This window comes from Vitis vinifera, chromosome 2 (assembly GCF_030704535.1).
Source record: "Vitis vinifera cultivar Pinot Noir 40024 chromosome 2, ASM3070453v1".
Taxonomy (NCBI): Eukaryota; Viridiplantae; Streptophyta; class Magnoliopsida; order Vitales; family Vitaceae; genus Vitis; species Vitis vinifera.
In genome coordinates, this window is record NC_081806.1 from 1003731 (window position 1) to 1031270 (window position 27540).

The following is a 27540-nucleotide window of genomic DNA, read 5'->3' on the forward strand; positions in this document are numbered from 1 at the left end:
CATGATTGCTCCATTTTATTAGTAGAGACCCATTTTAGGGGCTTAGAGGGGTGCTACGGTCTTTACCGTACCTTCCTGATAAGTAATCTGACCCCCGAACCCGATCCGGTTTTTCGCATACCGTCTTTTCCAAATTAAGGAGTCACACTTAGGGTTTTTCTTTCTTATTTTGTTTACCCTTTTAAAAATAAAACAAAATAAGTGGCGACTCCAAGTCATTTCTTTTTAATAAATAAAAATCATTTTCAAATAAAAATCGAGCTCGCCATCGAGTGGGAAACGCATTGAGCCGAAATGCAGGGTCCACAAATGGATAATTGAAACTTTATTTTTTAACTAAAACTTTAGTTGATAATTGAGACTTTTAATTAAAAAAATTTAAAAATTATAGTTAAGGTATGAATTTAAAAATTACATCTAAAAACTATAATTTTAGTATAAATTTAGACATTGCATTTAAAAATTGCGGTTTTCATATTAATTGAAATAGATTACTACAATAGAAGGGTATAAATTGCGAGATAACAGTATCTTCCATAGAAGCTAATAAATGTGGCTGTAAGACACACACATGTTGTTAATTTATTAATTTTTAAAAAATCCATAAAAATAAATATTAAAAATTATTAAAATTCTTTTGGAAATAGTTGTAAAAAAATATTAATTATTTTCAAAAAAAAAATTATTGAGACAATCAAATATGAAAAAAAAATATTAAAAAAAATTACCATAGGATTAGATTGGATTGCAAAATAATTCCCAAAATAGTTCTCTTGATACATGTGTCTACGTGGCAGATATAGTTTAATATTGTCTTCAAGGTTGTAATTCTCAAATGCGGTTTTATATATGTGCATTAAAATCAATGTTGCCTCTTTGCTCTATTCAACTTTATATTAAAATCTTAAAACTATTAATGGTAGTTGTGGGAAGATTAAACGAGCAAGGACTCCTATCTATGTGGCTGTCCACGTGGCTCACAAGTGTTACTCTGACAATTATTTTTCAATCCAATCTATGGATTCTATCCAACAAATTCAAACCTTTTAACGGTCAAATCCATTCAAGGGAACCCAAACAACTCTTCGATCCAAAGGCTCCATTTGAATTTGAAAATTCTAACCGTTACACCCCCTATGTGCTCTGTATTGCGTATATATAAGCGCTGCCACATCTCACAGCCTCGATACAGCCATCTTTCTGGTTTTTCCCTCTCTCTCTCTCTCTCTCATTTAACCATGGCTGAGACTGTTATTGAAATCCCCATGGCTGTTCCGATAAAGAAGGCAAGGACCAGCAGGAAGGCGCTGAAGGAGAAGAGCTCTTCAACGAATAAGGCAAACATCTTGGCCGGACAGATCTCAGAGTCCTCTCCGGCGCCAGTTCCGACGCCGTCTGAGGACGCCGGAAAGGAGAACCACGAGAGCCTGTCACAGCCTCTGTCCGGGAAGAAGAAGAGTAAAGGGGCTCAGAAAGGGAAGAAATCGAAGGAGTCCCAGTCGTTTGAGAGGGACTTGCAAGAAATGCAGGAAAAGCTTGAGCAATTGCGGCTTGAGAAGGAGAAGACGGAGGAGTTATTGAAGGCTAGAGACGAGATGTTGAAGATCAAGGAGGAAGAGCTCGAGACAAGGGGTCGAGAGCAGGAGAAGCTTCAGATGGAGTTGAAGAAATTGCAGAAGTTGAAGGAGTTCAAACCCACCGTGGTTCGTTTTCTTGATTTCTTTCTCCATTCCCCCCCCCCCCCCCCCTTTTTTTGTGTTTGGTGTCCAAGAATATTGAAGTGTGGAAAAAGTAATTTTGAATTTTATGGTTTAATGGATATTTCTTTATTGGAATCTTTCTTGATATTCTTTTTAATTTCCTTTTCTTTCCAGCGTTTTTACTAGCAAACAACCAGACTATTAATTCCTTTGCATATCTGGGTTTTAAGTATTAGATTTCATTTTCTTGACCTTCTTCAGATTCTTTCTTAAGTTTGTTAGTTTTTTTTTTCTTCCATTTTATTAGCAACCAAACAGACCATTGTGATTCTTGATTTCTGCTTTCAAGGGTTTGATTTGATTTTTATCGGTCTTTCTTTGGATATTCCCTTTTAATTTCACTTTCCTGATCTTTCTTTCAGACATTTCCACTTCACTCTCTGAGAGATAAAGAACAAGAAAAGAAGGAGAAGAACAAAAAGGGCTGCCCAGAAACGAAAAGGCCATCTCCGTCATATGTACTCTGGTGCAAGGATCAGTGGAATGAGGTAAATGAGAGAAAATAGGTTCCGAAGAAGAAATTGAATTTGACTCCAAAACCTAGAAATTCATCTGTATTTTTGAACGTAGGCCAAGAAAGCAAACCCCGATGCAGACTTCAAGGAGATCTCAAATATTTTGGGGGCTAAATGGAAGACAATCAGCGCAGAAGAGAAGAAGCCATATGAGGAGAAGTATCAGGCTGAGAAGGAAGCCTATTTGCAGATAGTGGGGAAGGAGAAGCGCGAAAATGAAGCCATGAGGCTGTTGGAAGAGGAGCAGAAGCAGAAGACAGCTATGGAGTTGCTTGAGCAATATCTCCAGTTCAAACAGGGAGCAGAAAAGGAGAACAAGAAGAAAAAGTAAAGCCCCATTAATCTCCCCCCTTCCTCTGTTCCATTCTGAAAATTTTCTCTTTTTTTTTAGAAAAGGACCCGCTAATCTCCCTCGCTTCCTCTCTGCTTCTCTCTAATTTTTTTCTCAACTCTTTTACAGGAAAGAGAAGGACCCATTGAAACCGAAGCATCCTGTATCAGCATTTTTTTTGTTCTCAAAGGAAAGGCGAGCAGCTCTGCTTGGAGAGGATAAGAATGTTTTAGAGGTAGCTGATGATTAGAATCTGGGTGGTTTTTTTTTTTTTTTTTTCTCTCTTGGAATTCGTTTCTACTGATTTGAGCTAATTTGAAGGTTGGGTATTTTGATAGATTGCCAAGATTGCTGGTGAAGAGTGGAAGAACATGACGGAGAAGCAGAAACGCCCTTACGAAGAGGTTCATCTCATGACCTCTCTGTTTCTGTCTTTGTTTCTCTCTGCAGCTTGGTCTCTTACAATTTCCATCGAAAACTTGCAGATTGCAAAGAAAAATAAGGCAAAGTATCAGGAAGAAATGGAGTTGTACAAACAGCAGAAGGATGAAGAAGCTGAAGATCTCAAGAAGGGAGAGGAGGAGCAGATGAAAATCCAGAAACATGAAGCATTACAACTGCTCAAGAAGAAAGAAAAAACCGAAAATATAATCAAGGTTCTTCAACGTTGTCACCATAAATTTGTGGGTATTGTTGGTTTCAAAACTTATTCAGCAGCTAATCTGTGGTTTGAATATAGAAAACCAAGGAGAATCGCCAGAAGAAGAAGAAGCAGAAGGAAAAGGCCAACTCTGATCCAAACAAGCCTAAGAAGCCGGCATCCTCATTCCTCCTATTCAGGTATATATCAATCAGGGATATTTTTCGGGATTTTCTGGCTTTTTAGATTATGATTCAATAAGGAAATTGTTCTTGTTCTCTGCAGCAAAGAAGCAAGGAATAGTTTCCTGCAAGAGCGACCAGGAATAAACAATTCCACCCTCAATGCTCTGATTTCAGTGAAATGGAAGGTATTATCATTTCTCCTTTCTCTTTTGGAGTGTGACATTGAGAATTTCTGTAAGTTTCTATTTGCAAATTTACCCATTTGGGCCGTTTTGTACAGGAGTTGGATGAGGAAGAGAGGAAAATCTGGAATGACAAAGCTAAGGAAGCTATGGAAGCATACCAGAAGGAACTAGAGGAATATAACAAGTCTGCTGCAACCATATCTGACAAGCCACAGCAATGAAGAATGTGAAGTGCTGTTGATGTTCAAGTGGTTATGTTGAACATAAAGTAGAACGTCTGGCCTTCAAGTTCACTGGCCCTTTTTTGGTTGATCAGTATTCTGTTATCTTGCAATTTCTTAGGATGTTTTTGTTGCCAACTGATGGAAAATCTGCAAAAAATTCTCACATGTTGCGAGTCTTGAGATTGACTGATTGTTGGAAAAAGCAAATTCCAAAAATTCCAATTCTGGATTTTCCCTTTCATTAATGAAATCTAAATGGCCCTTGCCTACGTTTCCATTCTTTCATGCCATGATTCATTTTTCCAGATTCATTTTGTTCCATCCACAGAGCAAAGAACAGAAGAAATTGAACGAATAGTTCAATACCCCCCCTTGGAGGAGGAGATCTGACCTTTTCCAATTCTCCAGACATTCTAAGGCAATGTTTTGTTCCCATCAAATTTAATGTAAGGAAAAAAGTAGAAGAAAAGGAAAAAAGTGAAGAAACGTAAAAAAAATAGATTAAAAATCAATAAATTATTTTTATTTGTTATTTCGAACTTATTATATATATATATATATATATATATATATATATATATATATAATATGATTTAAACATAGATAAAATTTTAATTAATTTGATTTTCTTTTATACACAAATATGTGCTGTCCAGATGCGTCATAAGCTTATATAAAGCATATGAGGTTAGCACTGCACTGACAAGTCTTAATCCCAACATGTGGGCACCCGTGTTGAATCAGTTGAGGTGGCGTCCAATGAGGGATGTTTGGTTTGGGCTACAGAAAACAGAAAACTAATATCCAGGAGCTTTGATCCAAAATAGGGCGTTTTAAAAAAAAATTTCAAAAAATAAAGTTGTTTTCAAAATAATGCCCGATCTAATGCGTCTGTGCCACATAAGCTGCCACGTCATAAAACCGTAGTTGGTGACTACGGTTTTATTTTTCTAAAGTGGTTAGAAACCGTAGTTACCAACTACGGTTTTAACTTTAAGTTTAAAACCGTAGTTGGTGATTACGGCTTTGACTTTTTTTTAAAATGGTCAAAGCCGTAGTCACCAACTGCGGTTTTAACTTTATATATAACTTTAATTTTTTTAATAAAAATATTATATTATTTTGATTTTAAATATACTTATTTCATTATAATAAAAATAATAATATACGAAATTAAATAATTGATATTTTTAATTTGATATAAAAATATATTTTTAAATTTTATTAAAACAATAGGCACTATATTTAATATAAATATAATTAATTAATTAAAATAAAATATAATAAATTATATTTATTTAAAATAAATAAATTATAAATGCCTATTTAGAAAAATAAAAAAGTAATATAAATTATTATATTAATTAATAATTTTTTATATATTATATATAAGTGGTATATAATACCTCACATACACACACACATATATATATATATATATATATATATATATATATATATATATATATATATATATATATATATATATATATATATATATATATATATATATATAAAAGTTTAATTTAAGTTTAAAATTTATCACATTTTTATTTAAATATATAAATAAATTTTATTAAAACAATTGACACTATATTTAATATAAATATAATTATTTAATTAAAATTAAATATAAATAAAATATAATAAATTATGTTTATTTAAAATAAATAAATTATAAATGCCTATTTGGAGAAAAAAATAATATAAATTATTATATTAATTAATAATTTTTTTATATATTATATGTAAGTAGTATATATATATATATATATATATAAAAGTTTAATTTAAGTTTAAAATTTAGCATATTTATTTAAATATATAAATAAATTATTATCATATCGATATAATATTATGAACTTAAATTAAAATATGATAAATTTTAAACTTAATTGAACTTATATACATATGACATTATATACCACTTACATATAGTATATAAAAAATTATTAATTAATATAATAATTTATATTATTTGTTTTTTGATAGGCTTTCATAATTTATTATATTTTATTTATATTTAAATATAATTAACTAAATATATTTATATTAAATATAGAGTATATTATTTTAATAAAATTTAAAAATATATTTATATCAAATTAAAAATATCAATTATTTAATTTCATATATTATTATTTTTAAAATAATGAAATAAGTATATTTAAAATCAAAATAATATAAAATTTTTATTAAAAAAATTAAAGTTATATATAAATATATATAAAGTTAAAACCGCAGTTGGTGACTACGGCTTTGACCATTTTAAAAAAAAGTCAAAGCCGTAGTCACCAACTACGGCTTTAAACTTAAAGTTAAAACCGTGGTTGGTAACTACGGTTTCTAACCACTTTAGAAAAATAAAACCATAGTCACCAACTACGGTTTTATGACATGGCAGCTTATGTGGCATAGACGCATTAGATCGGGCATTATTTTGAAAACAACTTTACTTTTTGGAATTTTTTTTTAAAACGCACTATTTTGGTCAAAGCTCAATATCCAGAGCAAAGTCTGTCCTCTGGCTGTTTTAGTGGGTGGCAGTACTTTTATTTCTCCCCACTCCCCGCACTTTCATCTGGATTCATGGTGGCTTGCTTTCTGAGTTCCTAGTTTCCACTTTCCACCTTCATTTGGGCTTTTGCTGGCTTGCTTCCTGAGCCAAAGCTTTTCAAAATTTTCATGATGGTGTGGAAAAATGCAGAGAATGTGTGTAGTGCATGCCAAATACAAGATTTAAATCATTCTTTCCCATTTAACGTATGGCAGTCTCACAAATGGTTATTGGTTCCAAAAACTAATCATTTTCAGATGGAGAAGGAACAGTTAATCCATTAGGAGACTAGGAGTACGGCATATGAGAAAACCCCACTATTTCATAACCCATGTGTCTTGCAGAATTTTGTTCATGATTTTTTCAAAAACCTGGTTAAAGATTTAGTTCACTTTTTGTTAAGGTAAAATGTTTATTTACACTAACACTTATTGTATAGTAATTACTTTATTTAAATTTTGATGACGTTATTTTTTTTTAAAAAAAATTTCTTTTGTGAACATTCCGATCATTTTAACTCATCAATATATAATTTAAACATACATAAAATTTTAATTAATTTTAATTAGATTTGAGTTTCTTTTATATTTTTCATAAGATAACTAAATATGAAAAAAATTATTTTCTTTTATATTTTCTTTTTTCCTTAGTAATCTCTCGAACCAAACACAATCTAAATATGGAATTTTCTCCAGAAAGTAGAAACTGAGAAGGAATAGTTAGAATGAGAGCTTCCAAATCTGCAGAAGAAGCTTCAAAGGGAGGCATACAAGAAGGGGGAATTAGAGGAAACAGGCTGATAAACCACAGCAATGAAAGCTTTGAAGCACTGATCTTCAAGTACTTCTGTGAAACATCAAACACTGTTTTTAGGATATTTGTTCCTTACTAACCACAAACCAATAAGGGGAATATACATGCTGAGACTCTTGTTACTGAGGAAAAGCAAATTCCAATAAGAAAAAGGCTCTAAAGTATGATCTTGCCATGATGCTTATTTATCAATCTTCTGTGTGATACAAATCTTGCCCAGGATACGCATGATAAGATGAATTTACACCTAAAAACCCACAACCATGAAGATGATCTTCTGGCACTCATGACTTTATTTTCTTGCCTCCTTTCTATCAACATTGGTGAGAAAAATTTCAGGATGATTCAAGGTAAGGAAGCTATCATTTAAGGAAAAAAAAAAAAAAAGTCAATGCTGACGCAAAGAAGTGGAGAGCTTATGATATTTTCAGAGCATATGGTCCAAATACACGAGTTTCTGCAACCCATCCAGAAAATCTTATCTGGGATTTCTTGACTATCGTTCAAGATGAGGGGAAATCATCAATCCATGGACCACAAACAGATAAACTGAAGTGGGGAGGGATTTGGGATTATGTTTCCTAGAAATCTTGTCCAAGATGTGGGCAGCAGACCTTCTAGAAAAGTTTTCCAGGAATTCATTCAAATAAGGAAATCATCACTTCATAGACCAAAAAAGCAACTAGACCATAAGTTCAATGTCGACATAATTTGATGTTCTCTTATATTTTCTTGCTTGCCAAACAACCAAACAAATGGTTTTAGGAAAAGTACTGCTAGGAGAGGATAAGTTCCATACTAAAGTTTGATGCTCAACCAAAGTCGTTTTCATTTCTTGACAATAGCATAAGGTGACTTAAGATGGCAACTATCCCCACTGGCTTAAACTATAAAAAGAAAAAAAGTAGGTGTTTGAAATTTTATTTCCAATGAAAAGTGGAAATCAGACACTTCAGATAGAATCACATGCTCACGGTTGGAGGTGTGAAATTTTCTAGTGTATTTGAAATATCCAGGAAAATTTGAATGCACATGGAATTGGAATATAGAAATTTAGAAATCAATCGAGGTTCCTTGGAGAATCATCTTCCGATTTGGTTTTGCTTTCCTTGGTGGGAAGATTTGTTTTTGCTAACATTATCTTCCCTTAAATTTATGACAACATTTAAACAATGAAAGTACTTTATGATATTTTTTAAAAGATGATCATAAAACTTCTTTTTTTCATTTTTTTCTTCTATGATTGAATTCATGTCATTTTCTGTTATATGGGTGAATATCTAGATAAAGTATTCTTGTCAATTTCGTGGAAAAAAGTTGGAAAACAACCTAAATTGTCTCTATCTTTGTGGAGTTTTCATTAAAAATAAAATTAATTAATTAAAGGGATGAAATAATTCTTATATTTGTGATTTTAACTCTTTTATGTTTTTTCTTAAAGCATAACTCATTTTTTATATAAATACCCTTAATTATTTCAAGTATTTATAATAAATTTTAAAGTAAAATATTATTTTTACAAAAAAAGAATATAAGACAATTTAGTCCAAATGCTATAAAAAAGTATAAAAAACATAGATTTCTAAAATTAGGTTTTACTTACCCTTTTAATCAAATAATCCTTAAAAATAAGTTATTTAAAATATAATTTTCTGATATAATTTTTCCAACATGAAACCATCATTTAAAATATGATTTTTGTATTATGTTGCGTCTCCCAATCATTTGAAAATATTTTCAGCCCATCATTTTTTAAATACTATAAATAAAAATAAAAAAATGAAATTTAAATAAACTCCAACCCGTATCATCCACGTACTCATCTCATAATTTTAGGGAAGAAAAATGTTCTTGATGTTGAAATGATTGGGACTTAAAAATTATTTCTTCAAATAGCTTCTCATAAATGTTTTGTATTATTTCATTAAAATCATTTTTTCAAATATGACATTTTTTATATACATAATTTGGCATCATTTTGAAAATATTCTCGCCACATCATTTTTTTCCAATTTCTAAGTACCATAAATTCGTCGGAAAAACCTCAAACTCGTATCACACACATCTCACAATTTCTTGCAAGAAAAAAAAATGTTCTTCGTATTAAAACGGCCGAGACTCAAGTCTGACGTGTGAGAGACAATACACGAAATCCATCCTCCTCCTGCTCACGCGCCCATGAGTTAAATGTTGGATTTTTGTATTCTGTTTTGCTTTTCAGTTTTCATTACCTTTTTTTATAACTTATGGTTTGCTTCTTAACTTGAAATGAACGAAAACTTCATATAAAACCTTAGTATCGTGTAAAAAAAGATATCAATTAAAATCTTAATATAATTTCATTCTTATTGGAACTACTCATATCTGATTCATCCTTCCAAATCATATCACATCCCAAATTTGATAAATCATATCATATGTTAAATCTAATAAAATATGATGACTTGAGACAATATTTTGTAAATATGTAATTATCTCGAAAATTAATCGTTTTTTTATTTATTTTTATCGTCTAGAAAAGACAAAAGAAACATCTTGTTATTTCTTCAACAATTTTTAATCTCTAATGGACCTCTCAATAAAATTTAAACCCAAATACCGATCTTTCAAAGAAAAAACCAAATGAATTTTATAAGATTTTCAAAAAATTCTTCAATTTTTTATGGAAGCAAATGAATAATTATCCATTTTTCATTATTCTATAAATAGTTGAAGCATTGATATTAAGGAATATCCAAAAAGGAATTTTAGGTTCTCATTTTATCGTGAATTTGAATTAATAAATTTTTTATTTTCACTTTTATTTTAAAAAATTATATAAACATATTAATGAATAAAAACTATTTTTAGTAAATATATTTAATGATTTTTAAAAATGTTATTTTGTACTAATAAAATAAAATAAATTATAAAAAATAAATAAATAAAAAAATTAATCCAATACGCTTGTAATTTAATTTATGTCTCATTTATTTAAAGCTGTGTCCAATTTATTTTTAAAATTTATGTCAAATTTAATTATACATAATTATTTCTTTGTATATTTATTTATAAGTACAAATAAAAGAGATATGAAGTTTGATGTATTATTTACTCCATACCCAATCATTTCCGTTTTAATATCATATCTTCCAGCACTGATGTTTTTCCACAACATTAAAAGCATATAAATTGTGAATCTTTAAAAGTTAATTTTATAAATGGAATATATTTTTACTAGGAATTATTCATAGATTAAAAGTGCGAGGGTAGTTAAGTAATTTCATCTAACAAAATGCTTGACCTTACGGTCTTCATTTGTTGCACCTCTCAGTCATCATTGCCGATTAAAAAACGAAAACGAATGTTATAAATATATCCTTTGCCCCGTGCACGTTAGACTTTGTTCGACCCTTCCCTCGCTTCGGTCATCGGAATCGGCTCCGCGGCGGTCTCACCGCTCTCCGTTCTGCTAACTTGCGCCTGGAACTTGAAAATCATTAACCTGTTCGATGGGATCAATAGCGGAGCCTCTCCACGTGGATCCATTTCCAGAGCAGAATAGAGAAGAAGATGCAGGAGCAGTTTTCGTGCTGGAGTCAAAAGGTGATATCCAACCTCCACCTACTGGTCTTCGTATTTCCGGTTTGTTTCAATTTCGTGATAAATGTTAAAAAATAAAATTAGGAACTTGGTGGCACGCCGGCTTCCACCTGACGACGGCGATCGTCGGACCTACGATACTGACGCTACCGTACGCTTTCAGAGGACTAGGGTGGGGCCTAGGGTTCCTCTGCTTAACAACGATGGGTCTGGTCACGTTCTACTCTTACTATCTCATGTCCAAAGTTCTCGACCACTGCGAAAAGGCCGGTCGGCGCCACATCAGATTCCGGGAGCTCGCCGCCGACGTTTTAGGTAAGCGCCAGCGAACCTCGCTTCAGTTTTTTTTCCTTTTTTTATTAGGTCTGTTTTGGTAGTTTTCTTGGTGTATCGAGCAGTGATGAATCCAAAGATTACCTGGAAAATGTAAGTGGTCCGACAATTTCAAAACTTGCATCGAGACGCGTGGCTTTCCCTCCACCCTCTAAACGCAGCGTTTTGGACCGCACATTGTAAATGTTAGGCCCCATTTGTTGGTGAGCAAAGTTTCTAGGAAGAAAAAACTTGTATAATACATGATCTAATGTCATTTCGTTTTAAAAATTAACATCTTTATCAATTCTGTATTATTTATTTTACTTCTGTAGAGCGTGAATAAGCAATCTATTAGGATTTTGACTTTGATGTGAAATGAGGCAATGATGTTTTTTTTGGACTTTTCACTTGCTTTCTTTATAATTGCTTCTCAAGAAGATTTTAATTTTCATATGAACTATGAAAGCTCAGTCACAGTTGCTGATTTAATGTTTGTTTTTTTGGTGATCAGGGTCTGGATGGATGTTTTATTTTGTAATAGTCATCCAAGCCGCCATCAACACAGGAGTGGGAATAGGAGCTATTTTGCTTGGAGGAGAGTGCCTTCAGGTATGAAAGCTCCCTCATTGATTTATACGTCTTTAAGACTTTAACCTATCCTCCACAATCTTTTGTGTTGCTCCCTCACCAAACTGTAGGGGTTCCATCATGGAGAAGGATGGGTTCTACTTTTATCTATGATGGAAGTGGGTGACGTTACGCCTGTTTGGAGACGAATTCTAAAACAGTTCCTAAAGAATTGTTTTTGTGAATAGTTCATAAAGACAGTGTAACTCAAATATGAAAAATGGTTTTATCTATTTATTTTGTGCTACTCAATTCCGTACAATATAAAAGTTTTTAAAGTGTTTTTCATATTTTTAATAGTTAGTCAAATTACAAGTATTTTTCATTTAACAAAATCAATTCAATACATCTGAAATTCGTTCTAAAAAACCTTCTTTTCAGAGCAAATTATTTGAAAAACAAAAAAAAAACAGTTATTTTGGTCAAAAGTTTATTATGTTCTTTGAATAGCTTGCAAAGTTTTATTTCTAATGGACATGTGCTACATTGATTTCCCGGATTTGGTGGGGGGATGAGTAGTCATAGATCTGTAGTCATTATTCTACGGATAAGGATAAAGACGTGATGCCATAGGTTATATGCTTATTTGGTCCATTCTTGCAGCCTCTCAAGACTAGGCACCCACTGGTTTGATTTGCAGATGGTGACCTTTAGTTCACAACCACTTAATCGAAGGGCACGCTATAAGGGATGGAAATCCCCATCTACCTAGCAAAAATGGGCAGGAAATTGATTTATGCTGGAATGCAGACATCATAAACATCAATGGTGATATCCCATCTATAAATCGGTTTCCTTTTTTGGGTAGGTGTGAGTGAAATTCATGGTATTCACAATTTCAGTTGCCTTAGAGCATGTACTAAGAGAGAAAGTAGAACTACCTAGAGCAACCAAACAGGTAAGGGGCCACAAATCACAATACTTTGACCATGCCCTGAGATATTTGCTAGTGAGTCAGATAATTGCTACTTGTCCGTCCACACCCATTTGGATGACACCTTTACTTGTAGAGCCCAATTGAGATGGAAACATGATTTGGTCACCCCCACACAGAAAAAAAGATTAGCTTTTGTCTTTATCATGCTGTGATTTCAAGCTGGGAAGTTCTATTGGGAATTCCCATTACCACTCTTTTGAATTTGGGCAACTTTAAAAGGAACTTTAGTTGGTGTCATGTAATTGAGTTTGTTTGAAATTTCTCTTTGATTGATTTACAATGATACACTTAAACTGAAACTGTATGTTGGAAGGACCTTTGGTTGGTGCCATCTGATCAACTTCGAATTTCTCGTGTGGACAAATGTTTAAAACCAAGAGGCCTTATGTTTTATAATCTAAATACATGTCTTTTTGTCTTATTATAATTGTAATTCTGAAACTGTGTTTCTTTTTTCTTTTTCCCCTTCTTTTTGGGCTGCACAAGATCATGTATTCGGACCTTTTTCCCAATGGATCCTTGAAATTGTATGAGTTCATAGCTATGGTGACGGCAGTAATGATCATCCTCTCTCAGCTTCCAACCTTCCACTCCCTCAGGCACATCAACCTTGTTTCGCTTTTTCTCAGCTTAGGCTATACTTTCCTTGTGGTTGGTGCTTGCATTCATGCAGGTCTGGAAACTGGAACTTTTTCCTTCAATCCTTATTTGTTTCTGTTTTCCTTACTTTTCCATGTTACTGAGAAGGTTTAAGAGTAACTTATGAAAAATGCATCTATTATTTTGTGGTTCTTTAGAAGCAATTATTTAATGCCAACAAAAGAGATAAAGAGGGCTCTATATTAGGCTATGCACTTCACACATGAACACTGAATTTGGAAAAGCTGATGCCTTTTTTACGAGACTACCAAAATTATGCTGAGCCATTCTCTATCTTATTCCTCCCTTTTGTTGGAAAACACCGAAAATTCACTGGTGGATTTGTTGTGGGGTAAATTTCTTCTTGGATTTCTCATTGGAATTATAGCAACGAGGCTTCCCAGACCAACAGAGGGAAGTTACATCCATGCCATCATTTTGGGGTTCTTGGGTTCTCCTCTTTACTAAACAAAAATTTAATTTAGGATCCTTAATCTGCAATACACATCGGAATGATGAAATTGCAGGCCCGAATATGAATGCATTTTAGCATTAGGTTGCTCCCATCAAATGGGTTGTGGTATCAAAGACAATAAAACAGGGGAAGCACTTCGAAATTGAGCTTTTGGTTTTTGATTTTGTGAATTCAACTATTTGAACAAAAAACAAAATTTGAATCTTGTGGTGAATTCTAATCTTTGAGCTCCTTGAAGATTGTTATGGTTCTTCCAAATTTAATTGAGCAAACTCAGTTAACAAGCTATGCAGGTTATCTGCATGAGTGTAATAGCTTTTATATATTCTCTTGGTGCTCTTTCATCCTTGTGGTGGTTTTAAATTATCTCAACATTTTCTGTAGGTACCTCGAAACATCCTCCTCCAAGAGACTATTCCTTAGAGACTTCAGAGTCAGCGAGGGTTTTCAGCGCCTTCACTTCCATCTCCATTATAGCTGCCATTTTTGGGAATGGGATTCTACCTGAGATACAAGTAATTTCATCACCTTGATAAAACCTCTATGCTTGTTAATTCAAGTTTTCCTCTGTTTTCTGTCTCTCTTGTGGCCAAATAATACTACAGTTACTATTAGAGACAGAATGCATAACAAATGGTTAGGATTAATGTCTAAATGACACTGCTGAAAATGAAGTTTTGAATGTATGCCTGTACTTTCTGCATAGAAATCAGAGCGGCTGGATGGTCACGGCCCAACCAAATCACATATTTCGCGTATTAAAGCTGTGTTTTCCCTGATTTATCCTTCATGCATTTGAATTTTGCCGTGTCATCCACATAGGCAACTCTTGCACCACCTGCTACTGGGAAGATGGTGAAAGGCCTTTTGATGTGCTACGCTGTAATCTTCGTTACTTTCTACTCAGCTTCAGTGGCTGGATACTGGGCATTCGGAAATAAATCAAGTTCTAACATTCTCAAGAGCCTAATGCCTGATGAGGGACCTTCTTTAGCTCCAACATGGGTTCTAGGCCTGGCAGTTATCTTTGTTCTGCTTCAGCTATTGGCCATTGGGCTGGTAAGCTCAAATTCTCTATCAATAAAGTTTTGGTGAAACCGATTTCCAAAGTTTTGTTTCACATGATGTTCTTCAGTGGAAAAAACATTGTTTACTTTAATTAATCAATTTGGAATATAACACAGGTCTATTCTCAAGTGGCTTATGAGATCATGGAAAAGAAATCGGCAGATGTGAATCAAGGGCTGTTCTCTAAAAGAAACCTCATCCCCAGGATAATTCTTCGAACACTTTACATGATTTTCTGTGGATTTATGGCAGCAATGCTACCATTTTTCGGAGACATCAATGGCGTTGTTGGAGCAATTGGCTTCATCCCTTTAGATTTCATCCTCCCAATGCTTCTCTACAACATGACTCACAAGCCCCCAAGATCGTCCTTGATGTATTGGATAAACATCTCCATCATCATTGTGTTCACGGATGCAGGAATCATGGGCGCATTCTCTTCCATAAGGAAGTTGATTCTTGATGCCTACAAGTTTAAGCTCTTTAGCAGCGATGTAGTTGATTGACCTTGTGTGCGTACTAATCGTGTGGTTTGAGTCTCAAATATGCAGGGCAATTAGTCAACCTGTACCACAGTATACAAGTTCATGGAGTGGAGCATTAACTGCAAATGACTACTCTGAAAGATATGTATTCTAGACTTTTTTTGTTTTTTTTTTTGGCTTGATCCTTGCTTTGTGTAGTTTATATGGAAGGGAAGACAATGAAAAACATGGGGCTCAGCCATTAACCTTTTGTACTCTACATGATTTCCAAAGTTATATATGATGATGATTCAAAATTACCTCTCTCTATTTGGATCACAAAAAGTAAAAAGTCTCTCTCTCGGACTCTCCCTCCCTACCTCTCTCTCCTCCCTCAACCACCACTCTTCGGATCATCACACAATCACAGAAAGTAAAAGAAGAAAGAATCACATTTCTCTTGTTTATTTACAAATTTATGTATTTTTATACCCTTGGCTTTTTAAAAACACAGAAGATAAAATAAGAAATACAAAATCTGGTGAAACAAGAAAGAAAATTATTGAATTTATTATTTTTTTTTTAAAAAATATTTTCCTTTTCCTTTCTTCCATCATTTCCTCTTTCCTTTTCCCCAAGAAACCACCTTAATATAGACCCAAAATCAAACCTGATACCTTTCTCCTTTCCCATTAACTCAAATCCTTTGCCATGTGAGCCAGCCTTCGAGGCTGGGTCTTGAGCCTTTTTCAAGTGTAAGCTAAAATCAAAACTAATGGGTTATTATTAGTTGATCTCGTCAACCACTAGCATACCATTCATTTCATTCCTCAGTTGTTTCCGGGTTATGTGATGAATTTCAAGGTGATGCTTTCATTGTGCGACATGATCAACATGTGAGAAAAAATTAAGAATTAAGTCATTTTCTCTTGTGTCAGGTGTAGGGTTGTAGAAACTATTTAAAAATCAAGTCTATATAATTAGAGTCTCTTCAATGTATTAAATTGAATGAGTTAATGTAATCTTGTCATTCAAGAATTTATAGTTCTTAGTTCTTAACACGCGATAGAGCTAATTCTTTCCCTTCCTAAAATGTTTTTTTTTTTTAATAAATTTTATATAGGAAATATTTTATTAAATATAGAAAAAAAATTATAAATTCAACTTCTCATACGAAAAACTTTTAAATATTATTTTTATTTTAAGTAAACAAATCAAAAAATTCTTTAAATAGTTAGAATTTTGTAGGTAATAAATAAGGTAGTCAATCTTACAAATGGGTAAATAAATATAATTTTTTTTTTTTACAATCGTGTTTTGTACCTAGATGGATCCAAAAATTTATCTTTGGTCTATATAAGTTGTATAATTGATTGGGATGATATAAAATATAAAAAGATCAATATACCCTTTAAAACTATTTTCTACCACAATACTTAACAAATTTTCTGATCTTAAATCTTTTTTTAATAATTATTATGAAAATTTATTTTAAAAATAAATAAATTTGACAAATTTTTAGTTATTTTTTATATACACAAATTTAAAAATATATATTTTTCAATGTTTGATTTTTAAATAATAATAATTTATTTTTATTTTTTTAAAGGTTTTATTTTTTTTCTAAGTCACTAAATTATATTAAATTTTATTGATGTTTATAAAATGAATAAAATTTAAATTAATATTTTTTTTTCATAGTTAGCAAAGGTCATTTATAAAAAGATAAAAAATTCATATCCTTCTTCTCAATTTTCACACATCATTTGAGTTTTGGGTTTAAATAGTGAATTTATATATACCAAATCTTAATTTTTGAACTCAATTGGATCCAAAACATAATTATTATTTTTTTAGATTTCTTCAAAATATCCATAATTTGCTTTATTTTCCTTATGAAGATAATAAATTATGAGAAGAAATTAAAATATTTACGTACGAGCATGCAAAATTTTCTTATTTTGCTAATTAATTTTTAAGATTTTTTTTTTTTAGAAAAATATAAATATCTCCATTGATATTTTCATTAGCGTGTGGAAAGGGCGTTAATGTAAGCCGTGTTTTCGAGGGCAAGGTACGGGTGTGAATGTTCTGGTGAGGACCATAACATAAAATAAAAATGGATTAAAGAAATGACCACAACTTTAATATTTGTATTAAAAAAAAAAAGTGAAGAATGGATAGATGATGATGACATGCGATTCACATGATACCCACTATTCAAGTCGTGAATGTGCAACGTGGCGGATTAAAAGTAATATCAATAATTTAAATTAATTCATCTACAAATACTCCATGACCAACAATGCCTTTCTTTGTTCTTATCCAACCTCTTTGTTTATCTATCATTGTTGTTACCTTCGTGGATTTTTCACAAAACAAAATATCAATAATTTTAAATATAAAATTTACTATGAAAAGAAAAAATTAAAATAAATAAATTATTTTAAAATATTATATTAAACTCATTTCATATTTTTTAATTATTTAATATAAAAATTATATAATTTAAAAATACATAAATTTTTAAATAATTTTAATTATATTCGATTTTTTTTTTAATATAATCAAACATGACATAACCTTCATAAATAATATTACTTTCATTAGGCCTAAATAAATAGGGAAAAAAATATACTGTTTGCATTATTGAGACCCTCTCTCTCTTCTTTAAACGAACAAATTTTCTGACGTACGAAATGTCAACTTGAGTTTGGGGGAAATCAAACGGACCCACCACATTTAATCTTATCAGAGAAAATCTGCTCAATTCCAATAGCAATTTTTTACTTTATACAGAACTTGAGTGTGAATTTATACTAGTCATTCCATGATTCAATGAAGATATCATATCTTTAATTCTCTAATTGCAAAAAAAAATTTAAATTAATTTTGATTGTTGAAATTGGACAATCAGCATTAATTTTCAAATATTTAAATGTAATAAAATTATTTCTATCTTTTATAATTAATCATGAAGGAATTGAAAATTATGTTTAATAATTAAAATTAATATTTATTTTTAATTATTTATAAAATTCTAAGCATATAAGTGGTCAAAATTCATTTCCAAATTGCTAGGATACCTTATAATTTTCCTTGGTGACAATCCAAAAGTCCAGAGGCTCTAAGCTCTGTCGATGAATGAGGTCTTTTTCCCCTAGTCATAAGCTCATACGCGGATATGGCATTTTATGGTCCACGTGAAGCGGACGTGATCCCACAGACACCTTTTAGGTTTACTAAACGACGCGTTTCATCTTTCATCAACCACTACAAAAGGAAAGAAACGACTGAAAGACAAATACAGGATACAGAAAACTCCACGCATCTCTCTTCTCTCTTCTCTCTCTCTTCTCTCTTCAAAGCTTCCAGAAATGGAGAAACCCAAAGAACAGAAGAGAGACAAATCCGAAGAAGAAGCCAAGTCCCGTATATGGGACTGCGACAGTTCGCTCTACGACTCCTTCGAGCTTAAATCCTTCAAACGCCAACTCGACTCCGCCATAGTCTCATCATCAAGAACCCTCTCCATGCCCCATTTATCCGATCGCCGCCCGCCTCCGCCGCCGCAGGTGGCCCCCTCCAAGAAGCCCTCCAAGTTCTCTCGATCGTTTAACAAGCTCCTCCGATCTGTTTTCCGGTCAAAACCGCATCCTACTTCCTTATTCCGGGTGCAGGAGCCCTTCTTCTTCTACGACAAATCCGACGCACTTTCGACTATTCCTGAGGCGTCGGAGATTGACTATGCGGGAGTTTCGCCGGACGTTAACTCGCTGGTAAAGAGATCAACCTCCGATCGCTTCTCGGCCAGTTCTCTCGGTATTTCATGTGCATAGTTAAAAACAATAGGCTTAAAGAATATGTAAAAATTGATATTAATTTTTGTTTATAGTATGGGATGACAGCTACTTTTTTTCTCTGTGTTAGATCATATATTTGTATTTTAGTATGTTGCTTAGAGTTTTCAACTTTGACTTCTTAATGGAGATTTGGACTTGATGCACAGTCAAACCTGGGTTTTATGAATTGGTATTCAAACCTGCCATACCTAAAAGTTTGAATCTTTGACAGTGGAGATTTGTTAATCTTTCAATTTTTGTGTTTTTTTTTTTTTTGGATCATTGTGGCTCTGTTGTATGATTAGATGTCATTAGGGTTTTGAATTCCAAGTTTTAGTGCCATGGAATTATCAATTTGTTTGTGGCCATTTCAATGGTGGTGTGATGATGAAGCCCATAAGTTCTCTTTGTGGCATAATGCTTTGTTATTTAAAATGAAATAAAAATTAGAAGGAAAATTGAAGTTTAGGTTTGACAAATTTTATTGAGAATTGAAAATTTGTTTTATTATGATAAATAATTAAAAATATTAATAATATTTTAAAAACTTTTACATGTATTTGCTTTTCATTTTCAATTTCTCAAATAAAATTTTCTTCCTAAAAGTAAATAAAAAATATTTTTCAAAATATTGTTAACAAGTATTAAATTATTCCTTATTCTTTGTAATTTGTTTGTTTACTATTTTTATTTAAGTAATTGTATAAAACTTATAAAACTATATTTGGTTGATCGGATATAATATGATATAAGACAACAGAGGTCGAGATAACATAAAATAAGTAATGAGATATATCAGCCTTGATTTTTTTATCCCTTATATATATATTTTATTTTTTATATGACTTATTTTGCCAACTAAATTATTTTTATTATCAAATTAAATTTATGGTTAAAAAAACTAAAAAAAGTATTTATAAAATATATTGTAAAATTATATTAATATATGTATTGTTTAATATAAGAGAGATTTCATATTCTTTTAAATAAAAAAAATGTTGCATTACAACATAATTTTTATTTTAAACAATGAAAAATAATATATATTTCATTTTATTATTTTATTCATTTTACAAACTAAATATAATTATAATATAACACATCTCAACGGATTATCCTAAAATATCATATTTATTTAATTTAATTTAACATACAATGATATCATATCCTATTGAAAATCATATATTAGAATATATATATTTTAATTTAATGAGATAAATAATCGAAGATATACACATATATTTCCACCAAACTAAAGATTTAGACCTAACACTTAATTTGATTTTCAAAACTTATTACTTAATTCATACTTTAAGTATTAAATTGTTTGATAAAATTAATTTAAATTTTATTCGAAATCATCAAATTGACATATTTATCATCATAAATTATAAGTAGGGTAAAGAAGATTGAGTAATAATAGAGGTTATGGAATAGTAAAGGATAAATAAAAATAAAAAAATAAAATAAATATGTGAACTTAAAAATAAATTAATTATTTTTATTTTTAAATTTTTACTTTTTACTTTAAGTAATAATATCACAATAAAAATTTTAGAGTGGCCCCATTTAACACCTATGTAAGCTAGAAGTGGGAGCATGACAAGGACTCTTTCAAATAGGCCCCTGTTAAATCATGGCCAGTAGTCACTTGAGGGCTACAAACCATTTACATCTGCACCAAAAAATAGTAGGTGATCATAAATATAGGTACCACCTGTGTTTTAAATTAAGGTTCCGTTTAGTTGCAAGAAAGTATTGTAAAAGGAAAAAAAGAATACAAATGAGTTAAATAAGATAAAATATTAAGAAAGTATTAAGGTTATATTAAGATAAAATATTTTTCGTGTTTATTTTATTAAATAAGATATTAAATATAATTAAAATTAATTAGAAATTATTCAATTTCAAATTATTTAAATTTTATAAAGAATAATTAGAAAAAACTTTGAAGTAAAATATAAAAAATAAATTATCAATTAAAATTTTATTTTTTAGTTCCTACATTCACTTTTCCAATTTCTTTTAGAAATCAAATATGTTGTTGTTATTAATTTTCTTCACATTTTCCTTACATAGGTTTTTTTTTTTCTTTTTTTTCCATACTAGTTTCCTAACCAAACATAGTATTGGAAACTTATGCATTTTAAATTATTTAATCTTTATATTATATTGGAAAAATAAGTAAATAAGTTTAAAATAGTATATAAAAATAATTTCTTAATTTAAAACATATATTTATCTATTTATTTATCATTTTTCTTTCCTTATATTTTCTTTTATTATATTTTCCTATAAATTTACCAAGATCCAAACACAATATAAGAAAAATGATTTTCTCATATTTGACTTAAAATGAAAGATGTGAAATGAAATTAAATATAGTTGAGATTAGTAAAAAAACATGCACATTCTTAAATTAAATCTATTTTTCTATTTCTCTTCGCTTTTTCTTTTTCTTTTTTCTTTTTCCTTTTTCCTTTATTTTTTCTTTTTATGCTATAACATTTTCAATGAAATCAGCCAAACAGTTGCAAAAACTTCAATCAAACTTGAAACATTAATTAATATTTATAGCTCTCCAAGAGTCGATCCAAATCATGCCATAAAGTAGGGGACTCCAACTGAACCGTATGTTTTTTGGTGAGCCCAACCCATCTCATCTGAGTAAATGATCCATTATTGATCACTGTGGGCCATGGTAATAAATCGGGTACCGTATTATTGATGCTGGTGGCCCATGATGGAAAGAGAAATCTCTCTGCTGCCAATTAAATTTTGGTTGGTTTCCCTGCAAGGTTGGTCTTATTAATTGGACCCATTGAATAAGGTCGCGTTACAATACACTCTAAGCCTAGTATCTAAATTTTACTTGTTAAATTCAAATTAGTCATATTAAAAAGTAACTGGATTGAATTATTGCCCATATATGACCATGTCACTTCTCAATGTGACCATATTATATAATTAAACTAAATTACCTTCCAAATATGATCATAATTGAAGCTAATTGCTTACTATATTGTATAATTAAAAGATTAATTTTGATTATATTTCTTGAGGTTTGATGCGAATAAAGAAAGCTACTAGGTGGATCCAACTTCATCATTTTTTTTTACCAACATGGCCTTTCTAATTTTGATAAAAAAAAAAAAAATATTAAAATTGAATTTTAATAAATTAATTATTTAAAATGTTTTATTTTCAAAGATATTTAATTGAATATTAAAAATATTAGTCTTCATTTTTTTTTATATCTTTTGTATAGTAATTAAATATAGGATAAATATAAACTTGCAAATAAAATTATAAATTTTTTAAGTAAAAAATAATTATACAAATATCATTATTTATTTATATTCTTAAATAAATCCAAACTAGATAGATTACAATTTTAGTAGTAAATGTGTTTTTTATTTTTTATCTTTTAAATTTTTTCTTAATATTTTTACACGTTTTAATTAATTTTCGTCTCGTAAATATTTTTTATCCAATATTTTTCCTTAATATTTTTAAAGAATTTGGATTAATTTTCGTCTCATCAATATTTTTTATTCAATATTTTATGTGATATTTTTAATTATTTTCTTAAAACTGAACCACAAGATATTACCAAAATATTTTACATTTTAATGTTTAGATTATCTATGGATGGGCTTAGGCCATTTATATTGGCTAAATTATTTTCTAAACATAATTAAATTAGCGAACTAAGTTACTTTTCAAATGCCATAATTTATTATCCAACATTGGGCCCAATTGTGACTCTAAACTAAAAAAGCAACTTTGGGCCTTGGCCTGCACATAGATGATGGCCCAAATGTCCAATTCCACTACCATCGATCAGGCTCAGTCTCAAGCCCAAAACGAAGATCCTTTGGGTTATGTCTGTCAGATTAAGCTCAAAGATTGAGACTTTTTATTGTGGGAGATCTTATAGTAAGCCTCGATAAGAATATGTTTTTATTCAATCTATGGTATCTACCCTAAAAAGATATCTCAATGTCCTTACGGTCATAACAATTTTTTATCTTTCAAACGTTGATGCCCATAATGAGTCATTAGAATAAGTAGTCATTATATAAGGTGAAAAATTGGTTAATACTTTAAAAATATGTATAATAAAAAAATTAAGAAATTTGACCTTGTTCTAAAAAGTTTGGAATAACGGCTTAAAAGATTAGTGGCACTTTTAGGTTCTTGCAATCACCCACCCCACAGAGTTATATTAGTGGTACATCCGGTCTACGTGCAGAACTTCAACTTCATCATGCATGGTCACCTTTGACATGCAATTTATGACCACTTGTCATTGCTCCATTCCTTTATCTTTGATTTTAAAAATGATTTCCCCATAGCCCTATTTTCAAGCAGTTTTCCAAGTTTTGGTTTTCAAATAATTTCGAATCTCAACATTTTCTCTTCTTTAGACTAGTTAGGTTCCAAAATCTCATTTTCCATAAAATTTGGGCGCCATTCTCCTCGGCGAGCCACTTTCGAATCTCTTTTGATTTTTTTTTAAAATGTTAACCAAATTTTGTAATTCTTAGTGATGGAATTTACAGATTTGGTTCATGCAAAATAAATGGGCTTTGGTGGGGGCCCAACATCAAATAAAATTTCTTTAAAATAAAAATGAATTTTGAGTGGAGTGTCATGCGTGCCTTTGATGATTTTGTACTCGATTTAGTGACATGTGAGCTATGTTTATGCTCTTTAGTTTGCACTAACCCTCTCTTTTGATAGCGTATTGTGGCTCGTGGTCCAGGTACGCATCCACTCTCATCCCGATCATTCTTTATATATATTCTGATTCTCGTATGTGCATGATTGATTTGAGTACCCATGGACTTTCCACGTTGATTGGCACGTCAGCTTCATCCTATTAGTAGAGACCCGACTTTAGGGACTTAGAGGGGTGCTACGGTAGAGAAAACACACGTCAAATAAAAACAATCACACGCATAAGACAGTATTTACGTGGTTCAGTAATTTACCTACGTTCACGGAGTTACAGGGATATCACTATTATTAGGGAATAATACATAGTATAACTTTCGGCTATAATATTTTATCTTTATATAAAACACGGCAACAATAAAAAAAAAAAACCCTAATTACAAAAGACCGTTCCACAATATGCCTATCGGCCCAAGCCTTCGCTCCATGGACTAAGTTTCAGTAAATCTCCTATTAAAAAAATCGCGCAATATTATTCAGATTGGGTCATAAATTGAATCACATAAAACCAGGCTCGAGAAAGCCCGACAAATAAGTCATATTAATGATTCAATAATGTAATTGGATCCCATTAACTGCCCCTAATCGAAAAGAAGACTAGCTGTCAAAGTGTGATTGTGTGAGCCATCAAGCATCTTCCAGTCCCCCGACACAAATGAGAGGAGGAAACGGTAGTCCTCCGCATGACGTTGGACTGATTTCACCCATCAGATGCAAGGAAATTGGACACGGTTTCCACACTTGGTTTGCTGTGTGAACGCTCATCGGACCTACATGACTGAGAATTTATATGGTTGTGGAAACCGCATAGGTGGTTGTGGCCCCAAATGAATGACTGCAGTGTATTACGTTTGACTGATATCACCCTCCCCACCATGCATTTCACGTTAATCTCGCCTTCAAATACCATAGTGCCCGTCCAAAATTGGAAATTTACCTACAGTACAGAACACACTCCACAACCATAACCCACCTACGCATAGCTCTTCTAATCTCTGCAAAACCCCTCCATAAAAACCCACTCGTTTTTCCAACTTCGCTACTCTCGGTTTATTCACCATGGAACACCCAACACCTCACATTGCCATTGTCCCCAACCCAGGCATGGGTCATCTCATCCCGCTCATTGAGTTCGCCCGCCGACTCGTTCTCCACCACAACTTCTCCGTCACATTCCTCATTCCCACTGATGGCTCTCCCGTTACCCCGCAGAAATCCGTTCTCAAAGCCTTACCCACATCCATAAACTATGTTTTCCTTCCTCCTGTTGCCTTCGATGACCTTCCCGAGGACGTACGCATCGAGACTCGGATCTCGCTCAGCATGACTCGGTCGGTTCCCGCCCTGCGGGACTCGCTCCGGACACTGACCGAGTCGACTCGGCTCGTGGCTCTGGTGGTTGACCTCTTTGGCACCGACGCTTTTGATGTTGCCAATGAATTCGGTATTCCTCCGTACATCTTCTTCCCTACGACCGCCATGGTGTTGTCGTTGATATTCCACGTGCCGGAGCTTGACCAGAAATTCTCTTGCGAGTATCGGGACCTACCCGAACCGGTCAAATTTCCCGGCTGTGTGCCGGTTCAGGGGAGAGACCTAATCGACCCGCTTCAAGACAGAAAAAACGAGGCCTACAAATGGGTTGTCCACCACGCCAAAAGGTACAAAACGGGCCCTGGAATCATAGTGAACAGCTTCATGGACCTTGAACCGGGAGCTTTCAAAGCTCTTAAAGAAATCGAACCGGACTACCCTCCGGTTTACCCCGTCGGACCACTAACCCGGTCCGGTTCAACAAACGGGGACGACGGATCCGAGTGTTTGACATGGCTGGATCATCAACCAAGTGGGTCAGTCCTATTTGTGTCGTTCGGCAGCGGGGGTACCCTATCCCAGGAGCAGATAACTGAACTCGCTTTGGGATTAGAGATGAGTGGACAAAGATTCCTCTGGGTTGTGAAAAGCCCACATGAAACAGCAGCAAATGCCTCATTTTTCAGTGCCCAAACCATTAAAGACCCTTTTGATTTTCTGCCAAAGGGCTTTTTAGATAGGACCCAAGGGCTGGGTCTTGTGGTCTCATCTTGGGCACCCCAGGTCCAAGTCCTGAGCCATGGCTCCACCGGTGGGTTCCTAACCCACTGTGGTTGGAACTCAACATTAGAGACCATAGTCCAGGGTGTCCCCATAATCGCATGGCCCCTCTTCGCCGAGCAGAGAATGAACGCGACACTGCTCGCCAACGATCTAAAGGCCGCAGTCACGTTGAACAATAATAATGGTCTGGTGAGCCGCGAAGAAATTGCCAAAACTGTGAAGAGCTTAATCGAAGGAGAAAAAGGAAAAATGATACGAAACAAGATCAAAGACCTCAAGGACGCTGCGACAATGGCTCTGAGCCAAGATGGATCGTCTACTAGGTCACTTGCAGAGGTGGCTCAGATATGGAAGAATATCAAGGTTTGAAAAAAAAAGGGTTGAAATGGAAGAATTGGATGAATGTGTATGGGTTGGATTTTGTTGACTTTAGGCTATATATTTAAATTTTGTCTTGTGTATGTGTTATAACTTATAATCTATAAAGGGGTGTACTTAGAGAAATGGACAATGGAGGGATGCACTTCTTGAATATAGTTTTTATCCCAATCAAATCAGTGGTCCAATGGAAAATGAATCGGTTAATAGCTATTTGATAATATTGTGCAATGGTTGGTATTTTGAAATAAAATCATATTTTAGGGATTTTTAAAAAAATATAATGAAAATATGATTTTTATAGTGTGGTTTGAGTCCAAATTTAACATCTAATTAAAAATCCATTTTTTCAAAGTATCGTCCAATTTAAAAATTTATTCAATCATGGATAGAATTGATTCGATAATCTAATTGTGCTCCAACCGTTATATCAATGTTACATGAATGGCTAATCCAATTATTGAGCGATCCAATAATAAACTAGTCCAAACATAAGAATCAAACAGATGATTGAACTGATAAGTCTAATTTAACTTTCAAATGGATGATCCTATTATTTGATTTAAAGTGAGGAAAATATTCGATAAAATTTTAAATTCATGGTAATTAAGTATATTTAGCTTTAACTTCAAAATTCTAAAAATATGACAAAGAAAAACAATGGAGAGCTCAATCAAAAAGCTCAACACATCCCCTCTATCTTACAAAGATTACGATATTTATAAGTCTTCTTCTTAGTAAGACCTTTGTGAATTTTTTCATCATAAGTTTTGCATTTTTTGCGATCTTTGGTACATATATTAGATAACAACATTATGACCTTTAGAACATGATTTTGAAGGGTTTTTTTTCTTTTTTTCTTCTAATAATGTATGTTAGGACTTTGCTAATTTGGCGAAAGCCAAACAAGTTAGGCTAAGAGGATGTGAGAATACCCTTTTTCTCAATGTGAATTTTAATTTCAGTTGATGTTTGTTCTTTTACTTAATTCTAAATATAATTTTGATGTTTAATAATGTTAAGTATTAGATGATTTGTTTTTGTAATATTTTATTTTTCTCAAGCATTAAAAGATAAAGACAAATCAGCATATTATTTTTTTTATTTAAAAAAAAATCAGATATTTTAACTTTTTATATTCGACAAAAAATTTATAATAAGTCTTA

The 27540-nt window shown here is 32.2% G+C and overlaps 4 protein-coding genes across 4 annotated transcripts; all 4 read left to right on the top strand.

Moving 5' to 3' along the window:
- The first annotated feature begins 1180 nt into the window (after positions 1 to 1180).
- Positions 1181 to 4117, top strand: LOC100243346 (high mobility group B protein 6). The gene is made up of 9 exons (XM_002273162.5): positions 1181 to 1703; positions 2123 to 2248; positions 2331 to 2602; positions 2736 to 2841; positions 2945 to 3010; positions 3092 to 3262; positions 3346 to 3446; positions 3532 to 3616; positions 3712 to 4117. Exons 1-9 carry the CDS (start codon positions 1239 to 1241, stop codon positions 3835 to 3837), a joined length of 1518 nt encoding a protein of 505 aa, XP_002273198.1. The 5' UTR covers positions 1181 to 1238; the 3' UTR covers positions 3838 to 4117.
- A 6409-nt stretch (positions 4118 to 10526) lies between these two features.
- LOC100248471 (probable GABA transporter 2) lies at positions 10527 to 15637 on the top strand. The gene is made up of 7 exons (XM_002273125.4): positions 10527 to 10795; positions 10877 to 11107; positions 11619 to 11716; positions 13158 to 13344; positions 14170 to 14300; positions 14608 to 14844; positions 14970 to 15637. The coding sequence occupies exons 1-7, from the start codon at positions 10702 to 10704 to the stop codon at positions 15357 to 15359; spliced, it is 1368 nt and encodes a 455-aa protein (XP_002273161.1). The 5' UTR covers positions 10527 to 10701; the 3' UTR covers positions 15360 to 15637.
- A 2915-nt stretch (positions 15638 to 18552) lies between these two features.
- LOC104881257 (uncharacterized) lies at positions 18553 to 19331 on the top strand. The gene has a single exon (XM_010660757.3). It carries the CDS (start codon positions 18695 to 18697, stop codon positions 19154 to 19156), a length of 462 nt encoding a protein of 153 aa, XP_010659059.1. The 5' UTR covers positions 18553 to 18694; the 3' UTR covers positions 19157 to 19331.
- A 5380-nt stretch (positions 19332 to 24711) lies between these two features.
- Positions 24712 to 26500, top strand: LOC109121674 (hydroquinone glucosyltransferase). The gene has a single exon (XM_019216515.2). The coding sequence runs from the start codon at positions 24959 to 24961 to the stop codon at positions 26363 to 26365; it is 1407 nt and encodes a 468-aa protein (XP_019072060.1). The 5' UTR covers positions 24712 to 24958; the 3' UTR covers positions 26366 to 26500.
- The last annotated feature ends 1040 nt before the right edge of the window (positions 26501 to 27540 follow it).